The sequence below is a fragment of the Xylocopa sonorina genome, chromosome 2 (genome assembly GCF_050948175.1).
Source record: "Xylocopa sonorina isolate GNS202 chromosome 2, iyXylSono1_principal, whole genome shotgun sequence".
Lineage (NCBI taxonomy): Eukaryota > Metazoa > Arthropoda > Insecta > Hymenoptera > Apidae > Xylocopa > Xylocopa sonorina.
The window spans coordinates 6,352,549-6,374,463 of NC_135194.1; the positions used below are offsets into that span (position 1 = coordinate 6,352,549).

Genomic DNA, 21,915 nt, shown 5'->3' on the forward strand with positions numbered 1-21,915 from the left:
ATGATAACACAATTACACATATATATAACCGTAATAAAAGTGAAATAATATATTTTTCTAGAAATTACGAACACCCTGGATTAAAATATTAACTAGTCTTCCAATGTGGGCACTACTGGTAACCCAATCTGCCCAAAATTGGGGCTTTTGGATGCTTTTAACAAAAACCCCTGCATACATCGCAGCAATTTTCCATTACCCTATTACAAAAGTAAGTAATAAATGACAATTGATTTTATTTTTTAAATTTACATTTATATATCTGTTTCTTTTTTGCATTGTTAGGTCTAAAAAGAATTATATCTGTAATGTCTTTTAAATAATTAACAGTTTTCCGCTTTGAATACTCTAAACGCGACGTAAAATTAAAAAATGAAAGATTAAACAATGTCGCATAACTAATTTGGTAAAAGTTTAAATATAATTATTATTACATAGTATTCAACAATCTTGTTAAATCCTTTTTAAATTCTGTTTAATAATCGAATACATTTTTTTAGAATGGTATGTTGACCGCATTACCGTATCTTACGGCTTGGATTCTTAGTTTCCCGGTCAGCTATGTCTCGGATCTTCTAATCAAACGGAAGATTTTATCCGTACAAACATCAAGAAAGATGTGTAACACGATTGGTCAATGGATTCCAGCTGCTGCGTTAATTGGTCTTGGATATGTTAGCAAAGAACAGCCTGAAATAGCAATAGCACTATTGGTAATCGCTGTTTCCAGCAATATCGCTATTTATTGTGGACACAACGTGAATCACATGGATCTCAGCCCAAACTTCGCTGGTCCCTTAATGGGTATTACGAATACCGTAGCGAATTTCTGTAGTATTTTAGCTCCACTTGCTGCAAGCATCATTATCGACGATCCGGTATGTATCAAACAACATTCTTGGTATTCGGGAATACGTGTCGTTGTATACGTATTTCTGAATACATGTAGAAAACTCCGTGTCAAAATGAAAAAATTAATAAACTGCGAAAAACTGGCTTCAATCTTTAATATTAGAACAATTTCGAAAAAGTAAATGGCAATCTTCCTAGAATCACTAAAAGTTTCCCTTTCGCGATACGTTGATTTTGGATAATGTTAACCCTTTGCGCTTAACAAATTATTCGGTCGGGTAAACCAGCAACTCGAGATAAAATGGTTTTACGTACAGATTAAGTTACAAAAACGTAAGAAGAAATTAAAACGTAAGCTTACAAAAATATTTGAATGTTTTATATATTTTAATTTATTTTCATTTTGTCGGATGTGAATTTTATTCTGGATGGTGTTTCACTAGATTGATCGCAAAGTGTCCATTTTGAATTATTAGCCTTGCTCTAATGTTTCGATTTTTTCCACCTAATACTGTAATGTCGCTATCTACATCGGTGCTTTCATTTTCTCTGTTGCTAATTTCTTCATGGATACCATCAATCTCGTTTCTCAACAGTTCAAAATTAAATTCGTCTTCGCTCAAGTTAATTTCACTTCTGAAATCCATTTATGTGAGGCTTCAAAAGTTCAAATCAGTCGAAAAGGTTCATTGATATTGTAGAAATTTTATATGGCTTTTAACGCTAGTTCACGAGACAATAGCTCATTTGCGACTTATCGTTCTTTCCTGACATTTTATACCCCCCACAAGTATCGTAAAATACGAAACAACGATCCCTATGATTAACGAGTAGAAAAATACCAATTTACTCTGTTATAATTTATTATGCGGGGTCAGAAAATCAATGTGAAATCTAAGATCTGAAAAAGGGACGTATACAATTCTGAAAACGTACAACTAGTTTCATCTTAACAGTTTATAGTTTCTATCCAACGTTAACGATGAGGTTTATACTGCAGTGTACAATTTTTACAAATGTACAATTTTTTAGTACTTTTAACAGTTGTCATTTGCTTTTAAAGTAGTTTCTTGTAGACTTGTTGATGCAGTCAATAATCAATTTCTTCTTCGCTTTCTATGTATTAACCAAATACAAGTATTAGGTAAATACACACATTTTTTTACTCTGATATTTTTTTTTTATTTTTCTATAAGTTTAAATCATTTAAATGTTTATCGCTTATTATAATGTATAATAGTGTCATAAAATATACAATTGTTTTTGGGACTGACAGCATGTATATTTCAAGCATGCAGAGTCTGTTAGATTTGTTTTTATATCCTTTATCCTAACGAGTCAAATCGCCGAGAACGAGGAAGAAAACTGATATTAACCATCGTATGTTTCTAGTTTTTAAATATACTATTGTGATACATAGTTTGAAAAGTTAAAGTACTAATGGCTTCAAGCTGCCTGAAAAAAAACTGTGTCATTTAGAGACAATATTACATATTTAATACCTATTTAATAAGTCACTCTTTATATAGTTAGGACACTCTATTATATTTTAATATCGCTTTAATTATAATACTTCAATTTATGGAGAATTAATTATGAATATTCTCGATCGAAATTGTACTAAAAATTAACAATTTTTATTATTTCTAATTTTTTAGGACCGTGTAGAACAATGGAGAAACATATTCATTTTATCATCCATAATATACTTTTTTGGAAATCTCACGTTTGTTATATTTGGGACGTCTAAAATACAAACATGGAACGATCCAGTGAAGACAGAAGAGGGTGGCAGCAAAAATTTCAAAACTCAAACATCCCTTGAAAATGGACATAAACAGAAAGAGAAAGATCTTGATAACATGAACCCAGGGAAGAATATGTGACGCTAGAATGATGTTAAAAAAATCTATAAGTGCTGCAATTAAAGAGAGTGTAATGATCACTATAGTTTCAGATGCATATGAAAAGATTTTTAAAATGTATATAAATATTTATGTTTATTATATTTAATATTTATTATAAAATAATACACGGATTTCAAGCAAAGACTAATAACAATTTTTTATTATAAAAATATTTTGATACAATCATATTAAATGCAGTTTCAAATGTATTACTCTTTCTTTAGATGCTGTTTTGCCACAGATTTCCAAATTGTTCGCATAAGGAACATTGTGCATGAAACAGTTAAGAATAACGTGACATAATTTACTACAGGCAACATGTTTGTCTCACCAACCGGTGTTGTCCATAAATCTTCCATATCCTGTGAAACGAATACAAATATTCAAAGATTTCTATGTATAAAATTTTCTATGTTAAAAAACGTATTTTATGTAAAATAAAAGATCTCTTCTTAATCTTTTAATAATAGATAATTTATTGTTTACCATAATGTATGGAATCTCTCTCCATTTAGATACAATTTCGGCGCATGGAGAGCATAAATCAAGCTTAGATATTCTGTATTCCTTAATTCTTTCTTTGCAACCTAATAACAGTTTAGGTTTTGGCAAAGTAATGTTAGCATATTTGTTATTCTCGGTGGCGTATTGGTAACGCTGATGTACTGGCAGGCTTACGTTACATCCTGTATCAGTTAAAAGTTTGCAAATAGTTACATTCTGACCTTGTGCTTTTTCTGTGAATAGTTCAACATCGGTTTCTCCACTAAAACATGCTGTGTTCTAAAATCATTAATCATGTTTCTATGAAGAATGTTATATTTATTAAATATAAACGATGGCATAAAAACAAAATATGTTTACGGTGGAATGTTTCTTTTAGTTGTTATTTCTAATTCTTACTATTTTAACCTACTTTCTTGCTTGAAAAATTTTAATTTTTCAATAAAAAAAGGAATCAGTCTATTCTATTTTTTTAGAAAACAATATATAATATTGACACCTATATCACAAGAACACCTATACGAGGTGTCTGGATTAAAGGAAACCATCTATATATGATTTTTTCCTTTTTCTGTTATGAAAAAGCTTTGTTAACTTCAAATCTGTTTTCTTTCAGATTTAAATGATTAATTTCGAAAGAAGATTACCCTGAAATAACAATTTTTTTGCTCATTCATTCTTTCAGGTCTTTTTTGAGAACATACTTTATCTACTACATTCTACAACAGATGAAAAAATACATATTTGAATATACTTCAATAGTAACCTTCAGCTGACCTCGAAAACCAATAATGTAATGAAATTGTTGCAATGGTAAACTTACTATGATTTCAATTTCGATACACTTTCTGATGCAAAGAAGTAGTGTTTGTCAACAAATGTTTGATTTTCATAATATAAAAAACGAAAAAGATATTTAGGCAGCCTCCTTTACTTGTGACATCCTGTATATATACGAACAGACAGGACGATGCTACCATGTTGTTACATTTGTATTTCAACACCACACCTCCTCGTCCTTAGCCGACAATTCATGAACCTAAAGTCCACTTAGCAAGAACTAACAGGATGCCTATAAAGATGCAGGAGACTTTGCTTGATCGAACATCGAGAACAGAAGCAAAACTAAGTGACAATAGACTTAAGAACCATCTAGGAAGGACCAATAGAGGATACAGGCTAAACAATCGATTTTAAACTTTGCTCGACTGAATATCCAATAATATGTATATTACGTATATCAAAAAAATGTATTAAACCTTATTTTCTGATATTTTCATCTCTACAAATTCATAAGCGGGATATGCCACGTGCAGTACACACTATACAACTTTTGAACACCTTCTTAGCAATTGTTATAAGATAATAAATTATTGTTATAAGATAATAATTTTAAACAATTTGTATAAAATATCGATTACCGATTGCCGTAAACGATCATGGAATCCTCTAAGTAGTCACTCGTGAAATGATTCACGAGATCGCTCACGTAAACGTTTACAGGTTTCTTCGAAGATATTTTCCGGACTGCATTCATATACATCGTCACAAAATTGTATAAGCAAACGTTAGTATGTTTCACAAAATTGGACGCGTAATCGAAAATGATCACGATAGTTATGTATTTAGTGGTGGTTTCATACTGAACAGTTTGCTGTGAAACGGTGTTCAATTTCAATAGAGAGGCGATGAACATCTTATTCCACGGTTCGATCCAGCGAAGAATAAATAGGTGTGGAAAGATGGGTACGCACACAACGCGGATCGCATTACTAATCGCTACTGATGGAACGACGATGACACAATATGTAATATTACCCGGCAGCTGCTTACCAATTTTACAATAACAAGCACACTTGAATCTCGTTCAGAAGACATTAATCGTAAACGTTTGAAAAAGTCTCTCCCGCTCGCGAGGTTACTCAAAGAGGCAGCAAATTACACTGCTCAACCAGAGTAAAAATTGGGTGATTCTATTGTTTCAAAAATCTCGTCATCTGATCTATTAAATATAGTTAGTAGTAAACGTTGACAAATTGTCCGCATTAACGGATCTCGATTTTCAGCGGCTCAAGGTGCACCCGCGATCGTTCGACTCGAATACGGTTTCACAGATGTATTGCCGAGGAATTCGTAAAATTCCAAAATGTAATAGTAAAATGTCACGACCAGCTATCACCTGCTTTAATTGTAGGTGCAATGGACACAATTTTACGTGTAAGACTGAAAATCTATTGGACGTCCAAATTGCACAAGACTCAAAATACCTCCTACAACTTTGTGCATAAAGACCCAAAAACACCCCGAATAAAGTCAATCTGATGCCATTACCACAAAACTCTGCTTCATTATTTTGCCAGTCTGTATTCCGTGGATAAAACCGTGGAAAGCCTAAATTCTACGAACAGTCAATATCACGGAACCATTGAATTGTATCATTCTTGTCATTTGACAATTATTAAAAATGTGCTTGGAATTTCTGTCTATCGCGCACATACATCCAGCCATGGTACAATAGTTGTTGCGCATTATTTCGATTTAGATAATACTTGGAAAAACTTGGAGTAAACCTCGCTTTTGTTTATTTTTACGGAAACTCCTTATCACCTCTGTCCCCATGACACACAGTCGCTGTGTATAATACAAAGCCATGGGCCACCTACGCACCCTGCAAAAAGGCAGCGCATATGGACAGGTTCTGCGAGTGTCCTAAATGGATTTTGTATACAATGTTAATACTTGTTTGTTGATTGCGAAAATTAATGGGCGAAAGGGTAGTAATGGCCTCCTAGACAGGGGTAGTTCGAATATTCTCTGGAAGGCAACAACGATTCGACTAGAGGTTAATATAACAACAGGATCTTGCGTATGGTTACGTGGATTTTCTGAATTTTGAATAGATAAGGACTCAATCACAAAGACATTAATAGGAATAGTGCAAGTTCTTGTACAAGTTACCGCCATTACAGTGGAAATTGAGAGGATGAAACATAGGACAATATTTTATGAATCAAGATCACATAGTGATTATTAGACATTCAGATGCTATATGAATATCTATAAAAATGTGGAATATGCATATAACTATATGTAAAATATGTATTTATACAAATGCATATTTTCAAAATGATTTTGTCATTAAATGATTTTAAAAATAAATTTTTTATTTTGTATATTTCACACGTATTAGTACTCAGACAACACAAGATAAGATGGTGGCGACACCATACCGGCACTGTGGCGACACTTTCGAGAGGTGTCAGCAGATCCGTAGCCATCTGTGACCGCATTCGTTAGCTAAAATCCCGGCACGTTCTAGTGATTAGCGTAACACGCGTGCGAATGACACTGCGCCAGCACCAGCGTGACACGCGTGTCATCGTTCCATTCAAAATTTTTTCTGCATTGGCGTAGGCGTCACATTTGTTAATGGGGAACCACCTGTTATTCCGTACAAATTAAATACGTCAGAGTTTAGATATCCGCATACGAGTACTGGCATACGTTTTGGTAGTTCTTTGCCAACATTTATAGTTACTGAGAGAGCCATATATATTTTTTCAATTCGTCAGGAAAATTCATGCCAATAGAGAGTATTAAATACGATGGCAGCATATTATTTAAGGAAATGTAATAAATGATACATTTACTTATAAAATGTTGAACTAATTAAGTTACGTTTACTTTACTAGCGTATCACAATTTTCAGGTGAAAATATTGAACGCAATTATTTGTTTTCCTTTGGTACATATATTCTTGTGGTAAATGGTTTTATCGTTTGTAAGGATTATTAAATATAAAATATACCTTTGTTACATGAATTTTTGACGATGAGTTGAACAAAATATTTATAAAATAAGTGTATGTATTTTTACGATAAAGTAATTAACGACTTTTCTGAAAAAATCGCTGTATTGAGTTATAGTTTATAGAAAATAATAAAAAGAAGTTTTTCTATCTTTCTTTCGTGTCAGTGTATCTACTTTCAAATCGAAATAAATAAATTGCTTAGTTTAGTCATTTTTAATATTCGTTGTATTCGTTTAATGTTCGTGTAACAGCTTCTCCATTAGCATATATCAGCCTACGCCACTGCCACGCGTGTCACTATGGTGAGCTGATAGTGTCATTGACACTGCCGTGTCGCCCCTGTACTATTCGCGATGTTTTGATAGTGCCGTGACATGCAGTGTCACCCCAGTGCTAGCCCTGTGCTGTTACGAGAACTGAGTGGCAGGACTGTGCTAGCACAGTGCTTCGTTCCATCCTGTGTCACTGGCGTGCCAATCGCTGGTTGTCTGGGTAATTGGATTATAATTTTATATAATTTATCTTGCTAAGAAATGATTAATCACTGTTTCATTCCAATTATATATATTGAATAATCTTGTTTTTAAAATTAAATATACAATGGAACTGCTATAACTAGTTAACTAGCTGTTTTTGACAGTATCCAGTTGTTAGTTACTTTTAATTATTAATATGTGGATATCTAGTTATTAGTTATATCAGAGTATCCCGTTATTAGTTAGATAGGCACAGCATCCCCTGTACTTTCTAAAATATAAATAATAAATACAGAGAATTAGAATTAAAGTAAATGAACCGTTTATTTCTGTCATTTTTAGTATTTGTTTATAATTTTCATGGAAACATAGCTGCCCTACCAGCAAATGTCACTGCACGCCACTGTTAGATAATTGCAATAGAAGATATAAATTTCATCATTAATGTTGACATGGTAAGTTATAAAGCATTCAACGAAGAAGTATATAATACAAATGTAGAGATTTAAAGTAACTGGAAATCTCAGCTCAAACCTCAGCATGCAAATACTGATGTACATAGAAGGAATTCAAGAGTAATAGAAATTTCATAAGATGATGCACACAACGAAAAGTCAATTAAAGAAAAATAACTTTTATGCTATCATGTGCACAGCAACAGCAGTTACAAATGTTCCATGGAAATGTTTATTAATCAAATCTGTGTTCTAAAAACAGTCATAGTATAAATATATAGTATTAGTATAGAGGAATTGTGTTTTAAATGCAATACTGTTCATCATATTAATAGAAATTACATTAGAGGAGAAAGGAATAAAGAAGTATGTAGGATATGTGAAAAAAGCACCTATACTGAAAAGGATTGGTAAATATGTCCATTTTCACAAAGCAAAGGATGTACAGGATTAACATGCAAAGTTTGGACATGTAAACATTAAGTATTTAAAAAGATTAACACAGCACAAGAAATTAATTATAGATACAAATATAAACATAGAAAACTGTGATCTTGTGGATGCAGTCTGCAAAATATGTTTAAAGACTAGGTAAGAAGTAGAATTCCTTTTGCTAGACAAACAAGACAGATTGAGTCGCTCCCCACTACTTTAACCCTAGTCGAGGGATTGTCTTTCTGTAATTCACACTTAGAAAGAATGATGGTTTTTGTGGAAACAGGATTTCTAGAGGATTTGTCACAATAGACACGTGGTTCAAATCCTAAGATATAATTAAATTCAATCGCTGCAATGTAATTAGCCAGAGCCTTCTGAAAATGAGGAAACCATCGCCATCCTAATATAAAGAAATTGTGCAAAACTGAATGTATCACACACTAGAGCTTCATGAACATAGAATCAACCTACATAAAATTAACCTACTACTAAATCTTTGTTTTCCATGAAGACAAAATATATACATTCTGCCAAATTGAAATTTGTTTTAACTTGCTTATTAAATTATAGTATTATTATTGTGCACAGAATGTGACATTAGGTTCAACACAGAAGATATGGTACCTTAAATAATATGTTAAAGCCATATAGAACAATATATGCAAATTTATAATATTGAGTTACACAAAACATATAAAATTAGAACCAGTCAAGATTAAATCAAAACACATTAATATTAAGTGTGAAATTCATTGCTAGAGCCAGACAGTATCATATTGATAAAACAACGCAACAATACTTAGTATATTAACTCATTTTTAAGTAACAAAATCATACATGATTTATACATATTAAAAAAATCATTATATGTATATTTTCTTTAACAGTTTCAAAATTAAAATGTTCTTGCATATTCGATTTACTATCCTCTGAAATTTAAAAAGTATGACTTAATACTTTCTAGCTCTAGGATATAAATACATGAATATTTTATAGATAACGTTTAGAGGTAATTACTCCTGAGGCAATTTCAAATAACCTCTTTCATTGTGGAAATGTTCCTTTAAATCTTCTTAATAAATTATTAATGAAGAACATTAACTACTTACAACATTATATCCTATAATTACATTTTAATTTATTTACTTACAAGTCCCAATCTTCTTAAATGCATCAATTCATTAACATTTGCATATAAAGCAGCTGGAAGTTGCAAATAAATGGCAACATAACATTTCTCCATTGAATGATCAAACTTAATTTGATACATTAAGTCTCTGCAAATAATTTTCTATTTAAAATAACAGAAAATATGAGAAACCTCTCAACAAATCATCAATATTTAAAAATCTCCATTATCCAACTATCTTGTTAATAACAATATTATATTAATCTATTGAAAATTATTTGTAATATTATTTCTTATTATATTTATACCCTCTAGTATGTAAAATAGAAATTATCAAACAAGTACTTATTTACTGCAAAAAAGAATACAAACAAGGATGATCAAAAAGAGTCAAATTTGTATATTTTCACACACCTACAATTTTAGTCAGCAATCGCTCTAGAAGCTACAAGGTACCCTAAAAGTGTAACTATTTATTGCAAATGGTCACAGAAATTTTTTAAATGTAGATCAGATAGGTGCAACTAAAGACAACTTTGAAGTTGCTCCCAGACAACACAAGATAAGATGGTGGCGACACCATACCGGCACTGTAGCGACACTTCCGAGGAGTGTCAGCAGATCCGTAGTCATCTACGTCCGCACTTGTTAGCAAAACGGCCGGCACGCATTGGCAGCACGTTCTAGTCACCAGCGTAGCACGCGTGCGAATGACACTGCGCCAGCACCAGCGTGACACGCGTGTCATCGTTCCATTCAAAATTTTTTCTGCATTGGCGTAGGCGTCACATTTGTTAATGGGGAACCACCTGTTATTCCGTACAAATTAAATACGTCAGAGTTTAGATATCCGCATACGAGTACTGGCAGACGTTTTGGTAGTTCTTTGCCAACATTTATAGTTACTGAGAGAGCCATATATATTTTTTCAATTCGTCAGGAAAATTCATGCCAAGAGAGTATTAAATACGATGGCAGCATATTGTTTAAGGAAATGTAATAAATGATACATTTACTTATAAAATGTTGAACTAATTAAGTTACGTTTACTTTACTAGCGTATCACAATTTTCAGGTGAAAATATTGAACGTAATTATTTGTTTTCCTTTGGTACATATATTCTTGTGGTAAATGGTTTTATCGTTTGTAAGGATTATTAAATATAAAATATACCTTTGTTACATGAATTTTTGACGATGAGTTGAAAAAAATATTTATAAAATAAGTGTATGTATTTTTACGATAAAGTAATTAACGACTTTTCTGAAAAAATCGCTGTATTGAGTTATAGTTTATAGAAAATAATAAAAAGAAGTTTTTCTATCTTTCTTTCGTGTCAGTGTATCTATTTTCGAATCGAAATAAATAAATTGCTTAGTTTGGTCATTTTTAATATTCGTTTATAATTTTTATGCAAACAGCTTCTTCATTGGTATATATTAGCCCACGCCACTGGCACGCGTATCACTATGGTGAGCTGATAGTGTCGTTGGCACGCCGTGTCGCCCCTGTACTATTCGCGATGTTTTGTTAGTGCCGTGACATGCAGTGTCGCCCCAGTGCTAGCCCTGTGCTGTTACGAGAACTTATGCTGTCTAACTAAAATTTTATGCTGTCATGTGAAGGAATATCCACATTTACATAGTATGCAAAAGTCTGTTATCCAAACTGCTAATCAGTAATAATAAAACAAAACAAACGAAGATAACACATAGTTTCATTGCATACGAAGTATACACGTAGAGTAGATTTTCGAAAGCCACGTTTATGACAAAACGGTTATTTTTGAGAATAAGGCGTTTTCAGTAATTTCATTTAAAAAATCGAGAATTTTCCGGTCAATACACTTCAGAAATTTCATTTCATTTCTGTTAAAATAAATATAGTTTATTTGGATAACCATGATATGCTATAAACGCGACATTTCTTAAGAATCAGTCCAACATATACACATAATGAAACTAGAACCGAAAGAGCTTCGAGAATATACAAGTACGTTCTCTTTCTCTTCAAGCGAAGGAACACTTAGAATGCATAAGAAATTTAAGACACGCTGATTAGTAACTTGCATCCTTTCGGCAAATACCAATCAACGTCCACTTTCTACATGGTGGAGAAAGTTAATAAACAGACTTCTGAAAGAATTAATGCATACATAAATCAGCATCAGCTGCCAATATTAAAAATTAGTAACAAGAAACATGAGCTTCAAGCAGTCGAGGATTTTAAATCATTTCCTTGACATCTAACAATAAGGAAGTGGTATAGCTTCGTCACAATTTAACCACAGTATACAGTAGCGCAAGGTAGCACGATTTTGTATGGCACAAAATTTAATGCGCATGCGCGTCAATAAATTCCGAATCGCACTGCCATCTGAACTTCTGCCTCACTTTAATGCCTCAATTAAAATTATATTTTTTTGTAGTTTTCTGTAATATATATATTTTTTGTTGTAGTAACATATGTGTGGAAGAGGCTGTACAAGTTGCAAAAGGGAGTAGGTAATATATATTAATAGAATGAATTTTTGTATTTTTAATTATTAAATTTATAAATTATACCTAAATTGTTTTCAGCAATGCAGAAACCTCTAAAATAATTCTGCTAACTTGTCATTCTGCTTCCAGTAATTTTGAGATAGAAGCAATGAAACTCTAAGTTTATACTTTTACTGTATTTTATTTTATTTTATTTCATATTATTTTGTTGTTCATTTTGTGTCAGCTAATTTATAATTATATAATTGTATATCATATATTTAAAAATCCTTCTTATGAATCTGACAGATTTGAATATTACAAAGGCTGAGGAGCCTGAAATGAGCCTGGTAACGACTCGTACAAAGAAATTGTTACATGATAGTCTCAGAATAAAAAACTTATGCGAATAAGTTAAAAAATTAACAGCGCAAAATAGAGCATTGCATGAACAAATTCTGCAACTGCATGTGAAGGAAAAGAAGGAAAAACTAGTCACCACGAGTAGTCAAGATGAATATAAAAATTTGAAGGAACTATGTTATAAGTTATTACGAGAAGATTTTAATAGCTAGACAAATAGGCGCACAATGTAAAAGCAAACGTGGCAGAAGATATGATTTACAGTCTACAAAATTTGCCTTGTCATTATTTTTTTCAAGCCCACGAACTTACAAGGAATTACAAAAATCAATGGCATTACTTCAGAAAAAAAGAAAAACATGAAGGAAAAAAAATGACAACAGAATCGTCTGCTAACAATTAATTGTTTTTATTACATATGAAAATAAATGATAATAAGATAATGACAATAAATTACTTACATTTATAATAATTTTATCAATCAAGTTTTAAAAAGTAATCGAAACAATGATCATTTTCACAATGACTGCAATGAAGGAACACTGTTTTCTTCATACCTAGACTAGTGAGACTATCTAAAAGCATTTATAAATTGACAATATCTTAAAGCAGAATACAGCTGATATTTCAAAGCCAGCATTGTCTTTTCCAACCACACAGTTAATATTAAGTCAAGCATACTCCACATCAGGAATTAGAATTTTACAATATTATAGCATTATTCTAATAAAATAGCAACACCTATTTTCAACGACCAGAATAGTGTCATTAAAGATTTATCTGACAAAAGCTTTAACAGATATTGAACAATGCCCATTACCCTTAATGGAATTTCTTTCACAGCAATAGTCAATCTTTTTTGCATTTCTAAGAAGTTATACCCAGGCCAAGCACCATTAATGAGTTTTTTTACTCAGTTTTTCAAATAATAAGTACTTCAAACATGAACACTTCAAACTTTCTTCTTTTATGTTGTTAGAGAAAATTCCACAGTGTTTTTGCAGACAAATAAAAAAACTAGGATAGAAGATTCTGTTGATCTGAACAAGTAACTGTATTATGTACAAATGAGTTCCTGCACCCTCAGACTGTACAACAGTTGTAAACCTTTAGGATTCCTTTGTATCCCAATGTTCTCTCAATGTGAATTTGGTACCAGAACCAGATTGTTCCAGAAAATAAATTCCAGAAAAGCATGGAATTTGTCTTCTTTATTGTTAATAATCACGACAAATTGATTTGTGACAATTCAGTTAATTTTGACTAACAATTTCATTGTCTGTGTTGAATTAGTGGAGCCAAAAGTTGGAAACTTTAAAATTATTCAATTTAAGGGTTCTGTTGATTATATTAACCCAATTTTGTAATTGTGTTTTGCTTCCTGAAGTTAGTCAAAACATAGTTGTGCTCTGCCTCTTGAGTTTCTTTAAATAAGATCCAGGGATATTTATGTACTTCTAAATATGCTTCATTTGTTCAGAATAGCTATTTTCATTAATAGTTGTTTTTCTTCGAAGCTGGCTTCAAATTTTGATTGAAATCTAGTAACTCTTCAGATTCCATTTATAACTTTACAAGAGTCAATGACTCTTTACATTACTTTCAGTGATGTTTTTTTTTTAATTTATTGATTCTCTGGGTTATTAAGATGAAGAACTGTCACTTTCAATATTACATCTTCACTATCTACTGGATCATAAAATTCCTTTTTGAAGCGATTGATATTAATCATGTCTTCCATGAAAGTGTTGTTATTAATGGTCTAGTGATTTTCACATTTGAAATCTTGTTCTGCAAAAAGCAGTTAATCAAGATGTGTGAAAGTCTTATTTTTCTTTGGTAACCTAATTATTTCGAATATGAACTAAGTAAGCATTGAGTAATTTGATAACACTTTTAAGATTCATAATGATTTCTTTGAAAGCTGACTGTTTACCAATGAGAGGATCTTTTATATCCAAGGAGTCACAAAAACAAACAAATTTATTTTTATTTTTTATTTTCCGAATCGATATATAACATATCATCTAAACTTTAACCGATAATCAGATCTTCGCATTAACATTAAATGCCAATGTCAAAATGAAAACTCAAATGTGAATATGAAACTCCAGCTCCTACATTATACTAGTTAGCAGATCACACACACCAGTACTTTTTTTACTTTGGTAACACAATCTCTGATTCATTATTATCTTTTAGTTGTATTACACAGGATTATGATCAATTATGCTTAATTCAGATGTTTCGTAACAAGATATTACCTGTTTCAATATGTTGCCAACTTATAAATATTTAGACTGTCTCATTAATTCAGAAAAAAAAGTAACAGTGTTTGACAAGACAAGCAGCGATTGGCATACCAGTGACACCAGGTGAAACAAAGCACTAGGACAGTGCTGCTACTCAGCTCTTGTAACGACACAGGCTTAGCACTGGGGCAACACGCGTGTCACGGCACTATCAAAGCACTGTGATATAGTACAGGGGCTACATCACCATGGCAATGACACTATCAGCCGTTTTTCCATACAAATTAAATCCGTCAGAGTTTAGATATCCACATACGAGTACTGACAGACGTTTTGGTAGTTCTTTGCCAACACTTATAGTTACTGAGAAAGCCCTATATATTTTTTCAATTTGTCAGAAAAATTCATGTCAATAGAGAATATTAAATATGATGGCAGCATACTAATATGTAATAAATGATACATTTACTTATAAAATGTTGAACTAATTAAGTTACGTTTATTTTACTAGTGTATCACAATTTTCAGGTGAAAATATTGAACGTTATTATTTCTTTTCCTTTGGTACATATGTATTCTTGAGGTACATGGTTTTATCGTTTGTAGGAATTATTAAAAATAATATAACTCTCTATTGCATGAATTTTTAATGATGAGTTGAAAAAAATATTTATAAAATAAGTGTATATATTTTTATGATAAAGTAATTAACGACTTTGTGGAACAAATCGCTGTATTGACTTATAATTTATAGAAAACAGTAAAAACAAATTTTTGTACCTTTCTTTCGTGTCAGTGTATCTATTTTAGAATCAAAATAAATAAACTGCTTAGTTTAGTCATTTTTAATATTCGTTTATAATGTTTGTAGAAACAGCTTCCCCATTAGTAAATGTCAGCCTACACCACTACCACGCGTGTCACTATGGTGAGCTGATAGTGTCAATGTCATGGTGGTGTAGCCGCTGTGTTATATCGCTGTGCTTGATAATGCCGTGACACGCGTGTCTCCCCAGTGCTAAGCCTGTGCCGCTACGAGAGCTGAGTGGCAGCACTGTCCGAGCATAGTGCTTCGTTCCATCCGGTCACTCGTGTGCCAATCGCTGGTTGTCTGGGTTACTAGCTTATATACAAAATTAAAGCAAAACTAATAAAATAGACAACATATGACTAATAAAATTTTGTTTCACGTAATTGTTGCATCACATTGTTGCATGTAATGCTTTTTTCCCCTGCACTTTTGTTGGGCATGTAGGGAACATGATGCCATCTACAGTGTGTGTGCGTGCGTGCGTGCGTGCGTGTGTGTGTGTGTGTGTGTGTGTAATCAGAGCTAAGAGGAAAGTGTGAAAATTTATGTCTGTAAAATTAGAACTCAACCCAAACCCACCCAAAACATAACATTCATACATAACATTTTATTTTAATATAACGTTGTGCTCTTGCTCAAACAAATGAATGGTATCCCAATAGAGTTAATACAATCATTATTGCATCAGTTCGGCAGTTACTTTATCAATGAATATGAAAAATAATTTCAAAAATATCACAAAAGGGAAAGAAACTACACTGAAAGAAAGAAAAATTATATTAAATTTGTATAAACAAAACAAAAAAAACTGATTCATAATTTAGAGCATTATTAAAAGATTTGCAAACATATTGAATACCCATAATTATATACAAAGTGGTTGGCCATCTAAGTTATTGAAAGAGAGAGAGAAAAAAATAATTAAATAAAATCCATAAAATTCAGATAAATTGTTCACAGATTGCAAAAATTGCATTGCAAAAAATTACAATAAAGAAACTAGTTTAAAAGTATTACAGAGTCCTAAAGAAATGCTGAATACTCTACATATGTCACACAAAGTGAACCATACATAAGTAACATTAATAAAAAAGACAGGACTAGAGTTTGGAATGGCATGTATTCATCGAGGCATGGGTTACTAATGTTCATTAATGAATTAGTACATACAAAATATACTTCAATATTTTAACAGAATATTTGAAGAAAAATGCAGAAAAATAAAAATTACCACTCAATTTGTATTTCCAAAAAGATGATGTACCTGCGTACATGGTATTATGTAGTTTGCTAATGGATTGTGTACAATATACAGTTCAAAAATATACTTCCAAAGCCTGGATTTATATCCAATTGAAAATATTTGGCAATAATTGGAAAAAGATATTCAAAAACAATATTGGCACTTTAAATTCACCCTTTTACAAGTGAAATTTGCTTTTTTGCAAAACAAATTCATCCTTTTGTAAACCAAGTACTTTGAGTTAAATATTTTATTTAAGAACAAAACGCCAAATGTAAACAAAGTACTAAGAAATCAAAAATTTAATTCAAAGAGGTACAAACATTTATTTAAAAGTAATTATCAATTTATTAAAGTCAGTACATATTTCGTAATTCATAAACATATAATTAATGGCATAAATGTATGGAAATTGTGTGTAGATATAATTTATATATCCTATTTATATGTACATACAAAATGGTTCTGCTGTAGCAGTTGCTTGTAACTCTAACACGTTCTGTGTCAAGCTGTTTTTGCCTAATTTATCATACAATATTTCATTACATCATGAGTCAACAAGTATTTAGCTTGTTTAAGAAATATGACCTGAATGTCAAATTCAACATGTACCACAAATGGTATATGTAGCATGGAACATGCTAATGAATTGGTAATCACTTTGAAAGAAATATCTGTACCTTTTTGAATTAAATTTTTTATTTCTTACTGCTTAGTTTATATGTGATGTTCTTTAAAATAAAATATTTTACACTAAACGTACCAAGCAAGGGTCAAATGATCCTTTTTAAAGTTTACTTTAGAATTATACCTTCATTGTTATTTCTTCAACTCATTTGATTTTTTAAATTCTTATTACATCTAATTATTCAATTTCTCCCCTCCTGTTTTTCTTGTAGTTTGTTTCTATCTTACCAGGAAAAATTCTTTACCTACCTTAAGTATCACGAGGGATCATTTGACCCCTACAAAACTTACATATTTTTCAGCAGTTTTCCAACTGAAACCTTAGTTCCACACTCATATAAGTTTCTCAAGTTAACGTTTTATTTATCTGAATTTGATATGTCTGTTTGGTTTCAGCATGAGCACTGGAAGGACCTAATGGGATCCATATAACATGATCCATAAACAGAAGAAAGTCTTATCAAAGATTACCAAGCAATACTCCCTCCCATTAGCAAAATGGAAAAGCATTCATATATTGAAAGTCAAAGGGTAAAGATCAAAGCCTACAAGAAATAAAATTCGACAAGGAACAAACACTTTCTGTTACATTCAATTGGTCTTGTGTTTTACTACAACCCTGAATATGTCATAAGATAGTCTAAATAAAGATTGATTCAAAAAGCAACCGGTATGAACAGACTTTTCAATCGTTATAAATGTTTGTACATGGATTCACTACATATTATATCAATTCCTACATCCACAGTTGTATATACATATATTTAAATACAATACCAAAATATTATAATTCAATTAAGTAAATATAAACCATACATGCTGCATTTAATAAATAATATATAACAATTTTATTAAATAATTGATGAATTTATTAATGAGCTAAAATACGATTAATAATTAATCATACTAATATTATTTCGTTGGACAATAGAAATTTTTCGTACTGTACCTTATGATATCTAACCTATGAAATCCCGTTCCTTGTACTTTCACTCTGATGCGCGCATTAAATGTGTTACACTTCACTGCGGTTTGGAAGATTAGTATAAAAAATAAATAAATTAATGTATCTATAAAACGTTGTCTCACACAACCCAATATCATTCTTCTAAATGAGTTAGAGTCGGGTTAATTCAAATAAATCCCAGACTAGGTTCTGTTAACGCGTTATTTTCTTAGCACAACACGAACACCCTCTGCTGAAACATATTAACACTGCTGTTACGTATTTGCTCGTAATGATTTCTGGTAAAACGCCATCTGTTGTAATTTAATGAAAGCTTTAACACGTTGACGCCGGCGCAGTTTTTTATGGTTTTTTTCGTACAGCGGCTCTTGAATGCGCGGTCCGATTTATAGGTCGGCGCAGCGTCAAATGACTTTTGCGCGGTGATACCCACTAGGTAATTTGTAAAGATCTTTAGCCCTAACTTTGGGGTATTTTATTCGATTTTTCTCCAAAAGTAGTACTGCGAACATTTTTCTGTAAAAGACAATTATAGCGCGAAATTAAAAATTTTTCAACTTCGTACAAGAAAAAGAAATAGTCTAAGGAACATGCATAACAAAAATAGTGTTAGGACAAAGTATAAACATTTGTCGTAAACTATGTTAAGTGCGAGGCCCGAAAACCTCTAAAGCGCAAGATGATGAAGGTATCGGCACTAGTATTTGGTTTCTTGGGGGGCTGACAAAAGATGTACTACCGAGCTAAGTGGTTGAGAATCACTTTCTTTTCCCTTGGCCGATCACAGGGAAAACGGGGTGGACGAACTTTGATCTGCCTCTGGACCTTCAGCGGCCCAATTAGAGGTGTAGGCCCGCTCACACATAGTAAAGCAAATCGGTGACTTTCGGGGAAACGAATACGCCCCAGCCGACACTTTTTGAATATATAGTGTACGACCTAGTAACTAGGAATCATTATTAAGCATTTAGAGGACGACGTGAGATTTACTGAGAGAAAAAGAGTATAGTTAGTGTGCATTGCGAGTACAGTGACTTGTGTGAAGTTCCTTTGAGGTGCGAGGTCAAAATTTTCTTTCCTTCTAAACAGGCGGTTAGCATTTTTTAATTTTTAATTTTTGCCCATCTAAACAATGGATACTATGGATATGCAAATCAATGATTCGTCTGATGAACCTATATATCCGTAATCAAAAGAAACATACGAAGAACAAGAATACTCTCATTAAGATCATTAGATACGCAAAATCATGAAAATACCTCGGAGGAAGAAGATTGGGAGTCTGATGTAGAGGAACAACATCATGATGCAGAATGGCAAAAAATAGCAGGAAAAAGTGCAGTAGATGAAGAATATTCGGAGGAAGAAGAATTGCTAATCGAAGAGACGGACTACGATGATCCTGTTGCATTATATAAACTGTCCTTCACCGATGAGATATTGGAGATCATCGTTGAAGAGACAAATAGATACGCAGTACAGTGCATAATCAATGCGGCATCTGGCAGGAGAAAGCATCAACGAGCCTGGAAGCATGTTATGAAATGTAATTTGAATACTTTTAATGGAATCTTGCTAATTATGGGTGTAGTGCGGCTATCCAAAATTAGATTATACTGGTCCGAAAAGGAGATGTATGCGAATAGACATATAAAAAAAAGCGATGAAACGTGATCGATTTCTATTGATATTGCAGTATTTACCCTTTTCCAATAATACTCACACAACTACGGGATAAAAATATATAAACTGCCTTCCAGAAGGTTATACGTACAATATACATATTTATTCCGGGAAGAATGAAGCGAGGATTGTAAAAGCATATTCTCATCATATACCTATGAAATTGATAGGGGGATATCGAGGGCCGGATATTATTTACGGATAGTTTTTATACAAGTGTTCCCTTGTCCGAAGAACTTCTCAGAAAGAAACCATATACTTGTGGTACCGTAAAAATGAATAAACAATTTCTACCGTCGCAGGCAAAGCAGAAACAAAAACGGGGCGACATTATGTCGTTTGAAAATCGTAGCGAAGTGAAATCTTTAAAGTGGACCAATACAAAAGGCCACTGTGCACGTTAGCCACTTCAAGAAATCACGAATGCGTTATTATTTGTGGCAAAAATGATAAATTAAAGCCAGACATCGTTTCTTCTTACCATAAAAGAGCTAAAAAGCTAAAAAGGGAGTTGATCTATCTGAAAAAGTGTCTTCCTATTATAATTATTTACGGGAAACAGTGAAATGGTACAGAAAAATTGTTATACAGCTGACATGCGGAACTTGTCTCGTAAATGCGTGGTACGTTCACAAAATATGGGGAAATAAGCGTTTCAAAATTTTAAAATTCGGAGAAAAAATTATTGATGATCTGTTGATGAATGCTGGGAATCCTCCTAGCGAAGTGATAATAACTAAACAGAAATAACATTTTCTAAGTTTATACAAAGGATCCGCGAGGAAGACAATAAAGCGATGCAAAGAATGCCATAAACGTTTAGCAAACTTAAAAGGTACTCAGTACGCTACGAATAGAACAAAAAAAGTAAGGACGTATTGCAATAATTGTGAGGACAAGTCGGCATTTTGTTTAGCCTGTTTTAAAAGATTGCATAGAATCGGTTAAATAAGTTATGTGTTTTGTATCGAATGTTTGATTATAATGTTGAAATGTTAATGTATAATGTTAAATCAATAAAATAACATTTTGTACTACGTATTTTTTGATATACAAACGTGACCCATCGGTGATGCATGCCGCCCCAGGGAAGAATCGAGCGTAATCCATCGATGATGTATGCTGCCCCACGAAACAATCGAGCATGACCCACCGAGCGTGATCCAGGGTCACGTCGCCCCATAAGGCAGACAACTATGACTCACCAGTGGGTCCCGACGGCGCTAACATGTGTTTTAGAAATACGTTTAATTTAAATCCGAAACAATTCTTGATGTCAATTCTTGGATGTCAGAAAGGAATGTTTATTAATAAATATAGTAGCTCAAAGTAAAACGCGAATATTTATATTTTTGCATTCCATGCAGTGATTCATAATTTATGAGAAAGATATAGAGAAATACAGTATTTTTTCGTAAAGAATGATTCAAATTCATATAAATTTAATGAAAAGGCAGCTAAAATTCTTACATTAAGTTTTAAAAAATGGAAGTGTTAAAAACATTGGAGATTAACTTCATGCTGAAATTCGAATAATTGGTAATACTGTTAGTGTTCGTTTATAAAACAAAGGAATCCCTAATCTATGTTGATGCTAGTAATATTAGAATAGATGTTAGAATTTGTTTTTCTTTTTTTGCAAAGTTTCATTTTCATATCTGAAAATGCGAAAACAATATTGTACAAACATCACTGGAAATTCGAGAAATTGTCATAAACCACTATAATGATGAATTATCAAGATGAAATATTGCAAAAATGCGAAAGATTCAGGCATTAGAAAATATGGCAGAGAACGGAAGGTAACGTTAACGACAAGTGAATATCACAAATAGACAATAAGTATAGCTAAATGT

General features: G+C 32.2%; 2 protein-coding genes and 1 pseudogene across 3 annotated transcripts in view; 2 read left to right on the top strand and 1 right to left on the bottom strand.

The window, feature by feature from the left end:
* The window catches only part of LOC143432726 (putative inorganic phosphate cotransporter), a 31,805-nt gene extending 29,048 nt beyond the window's left edge, over positions 1-2,757 (top strand). Inside the window, exons 5-7 of the mRNA XM_076909586.1 lie at positions 62-211; positions 501-878; positions 2,511-2,757. Of these exons, the coding sequence (XP_076765701.1) occupies positions 62-211; positions 501-878; positions 2,511-2,738 (756 nt within the window). The 3' untranslated portion in view covers positions 2,739-2,757. The remainder of the gene's footprint in view (positions 1-61; positions 212-500; positions 879-2,510) is intronic.
* An 88-nt stretch (positions 2,758-2,845) lies between these two features.
* LOC143432735 (GPI alpha-1,4-mannosyltransferase I, stabilizing subunit) lies at positions 2,846-18,551 on the bottom strand. 2 transcript variants are annotated; one of them, XM_076909601.1, is made up of 4 exons: positions 18,374-18,551; positions 9,594-9,720; positions 3,246-3,542; positions 2,846-3,121 (listed from the first exon to the last, which is right to left on the bottom strand). In XM_076909601.1, exons 1-4 carry the CDS (start codon positions 18,511-18,513, stop codon positions 2,969-2,971), a joined length of 717 nt encoding a protein of 238 aa, XP_076765716.1. In that variant the 5' UTR covers positions 18,514-18,551; the 3' UTR covers positions 2,846-2,968. The 2 variants fall into 2 exon arrangements, with proteins under 2 accessions (XP_076765716.1, XP_076765715.1); XM_076909600.1 differs by having other exon boundaries at positions 18,359-18,551.
* Positions 18,552-19,508: 957 nt separating this feature from the next.
* On the top strand, positions 19,509-21,007 carry LOC143433257 (uncharacterized; annotated as a pseudogene).
* The last annotated feature ends 908 nt before the right edge of the window (positions 21,008-21,915 follow it).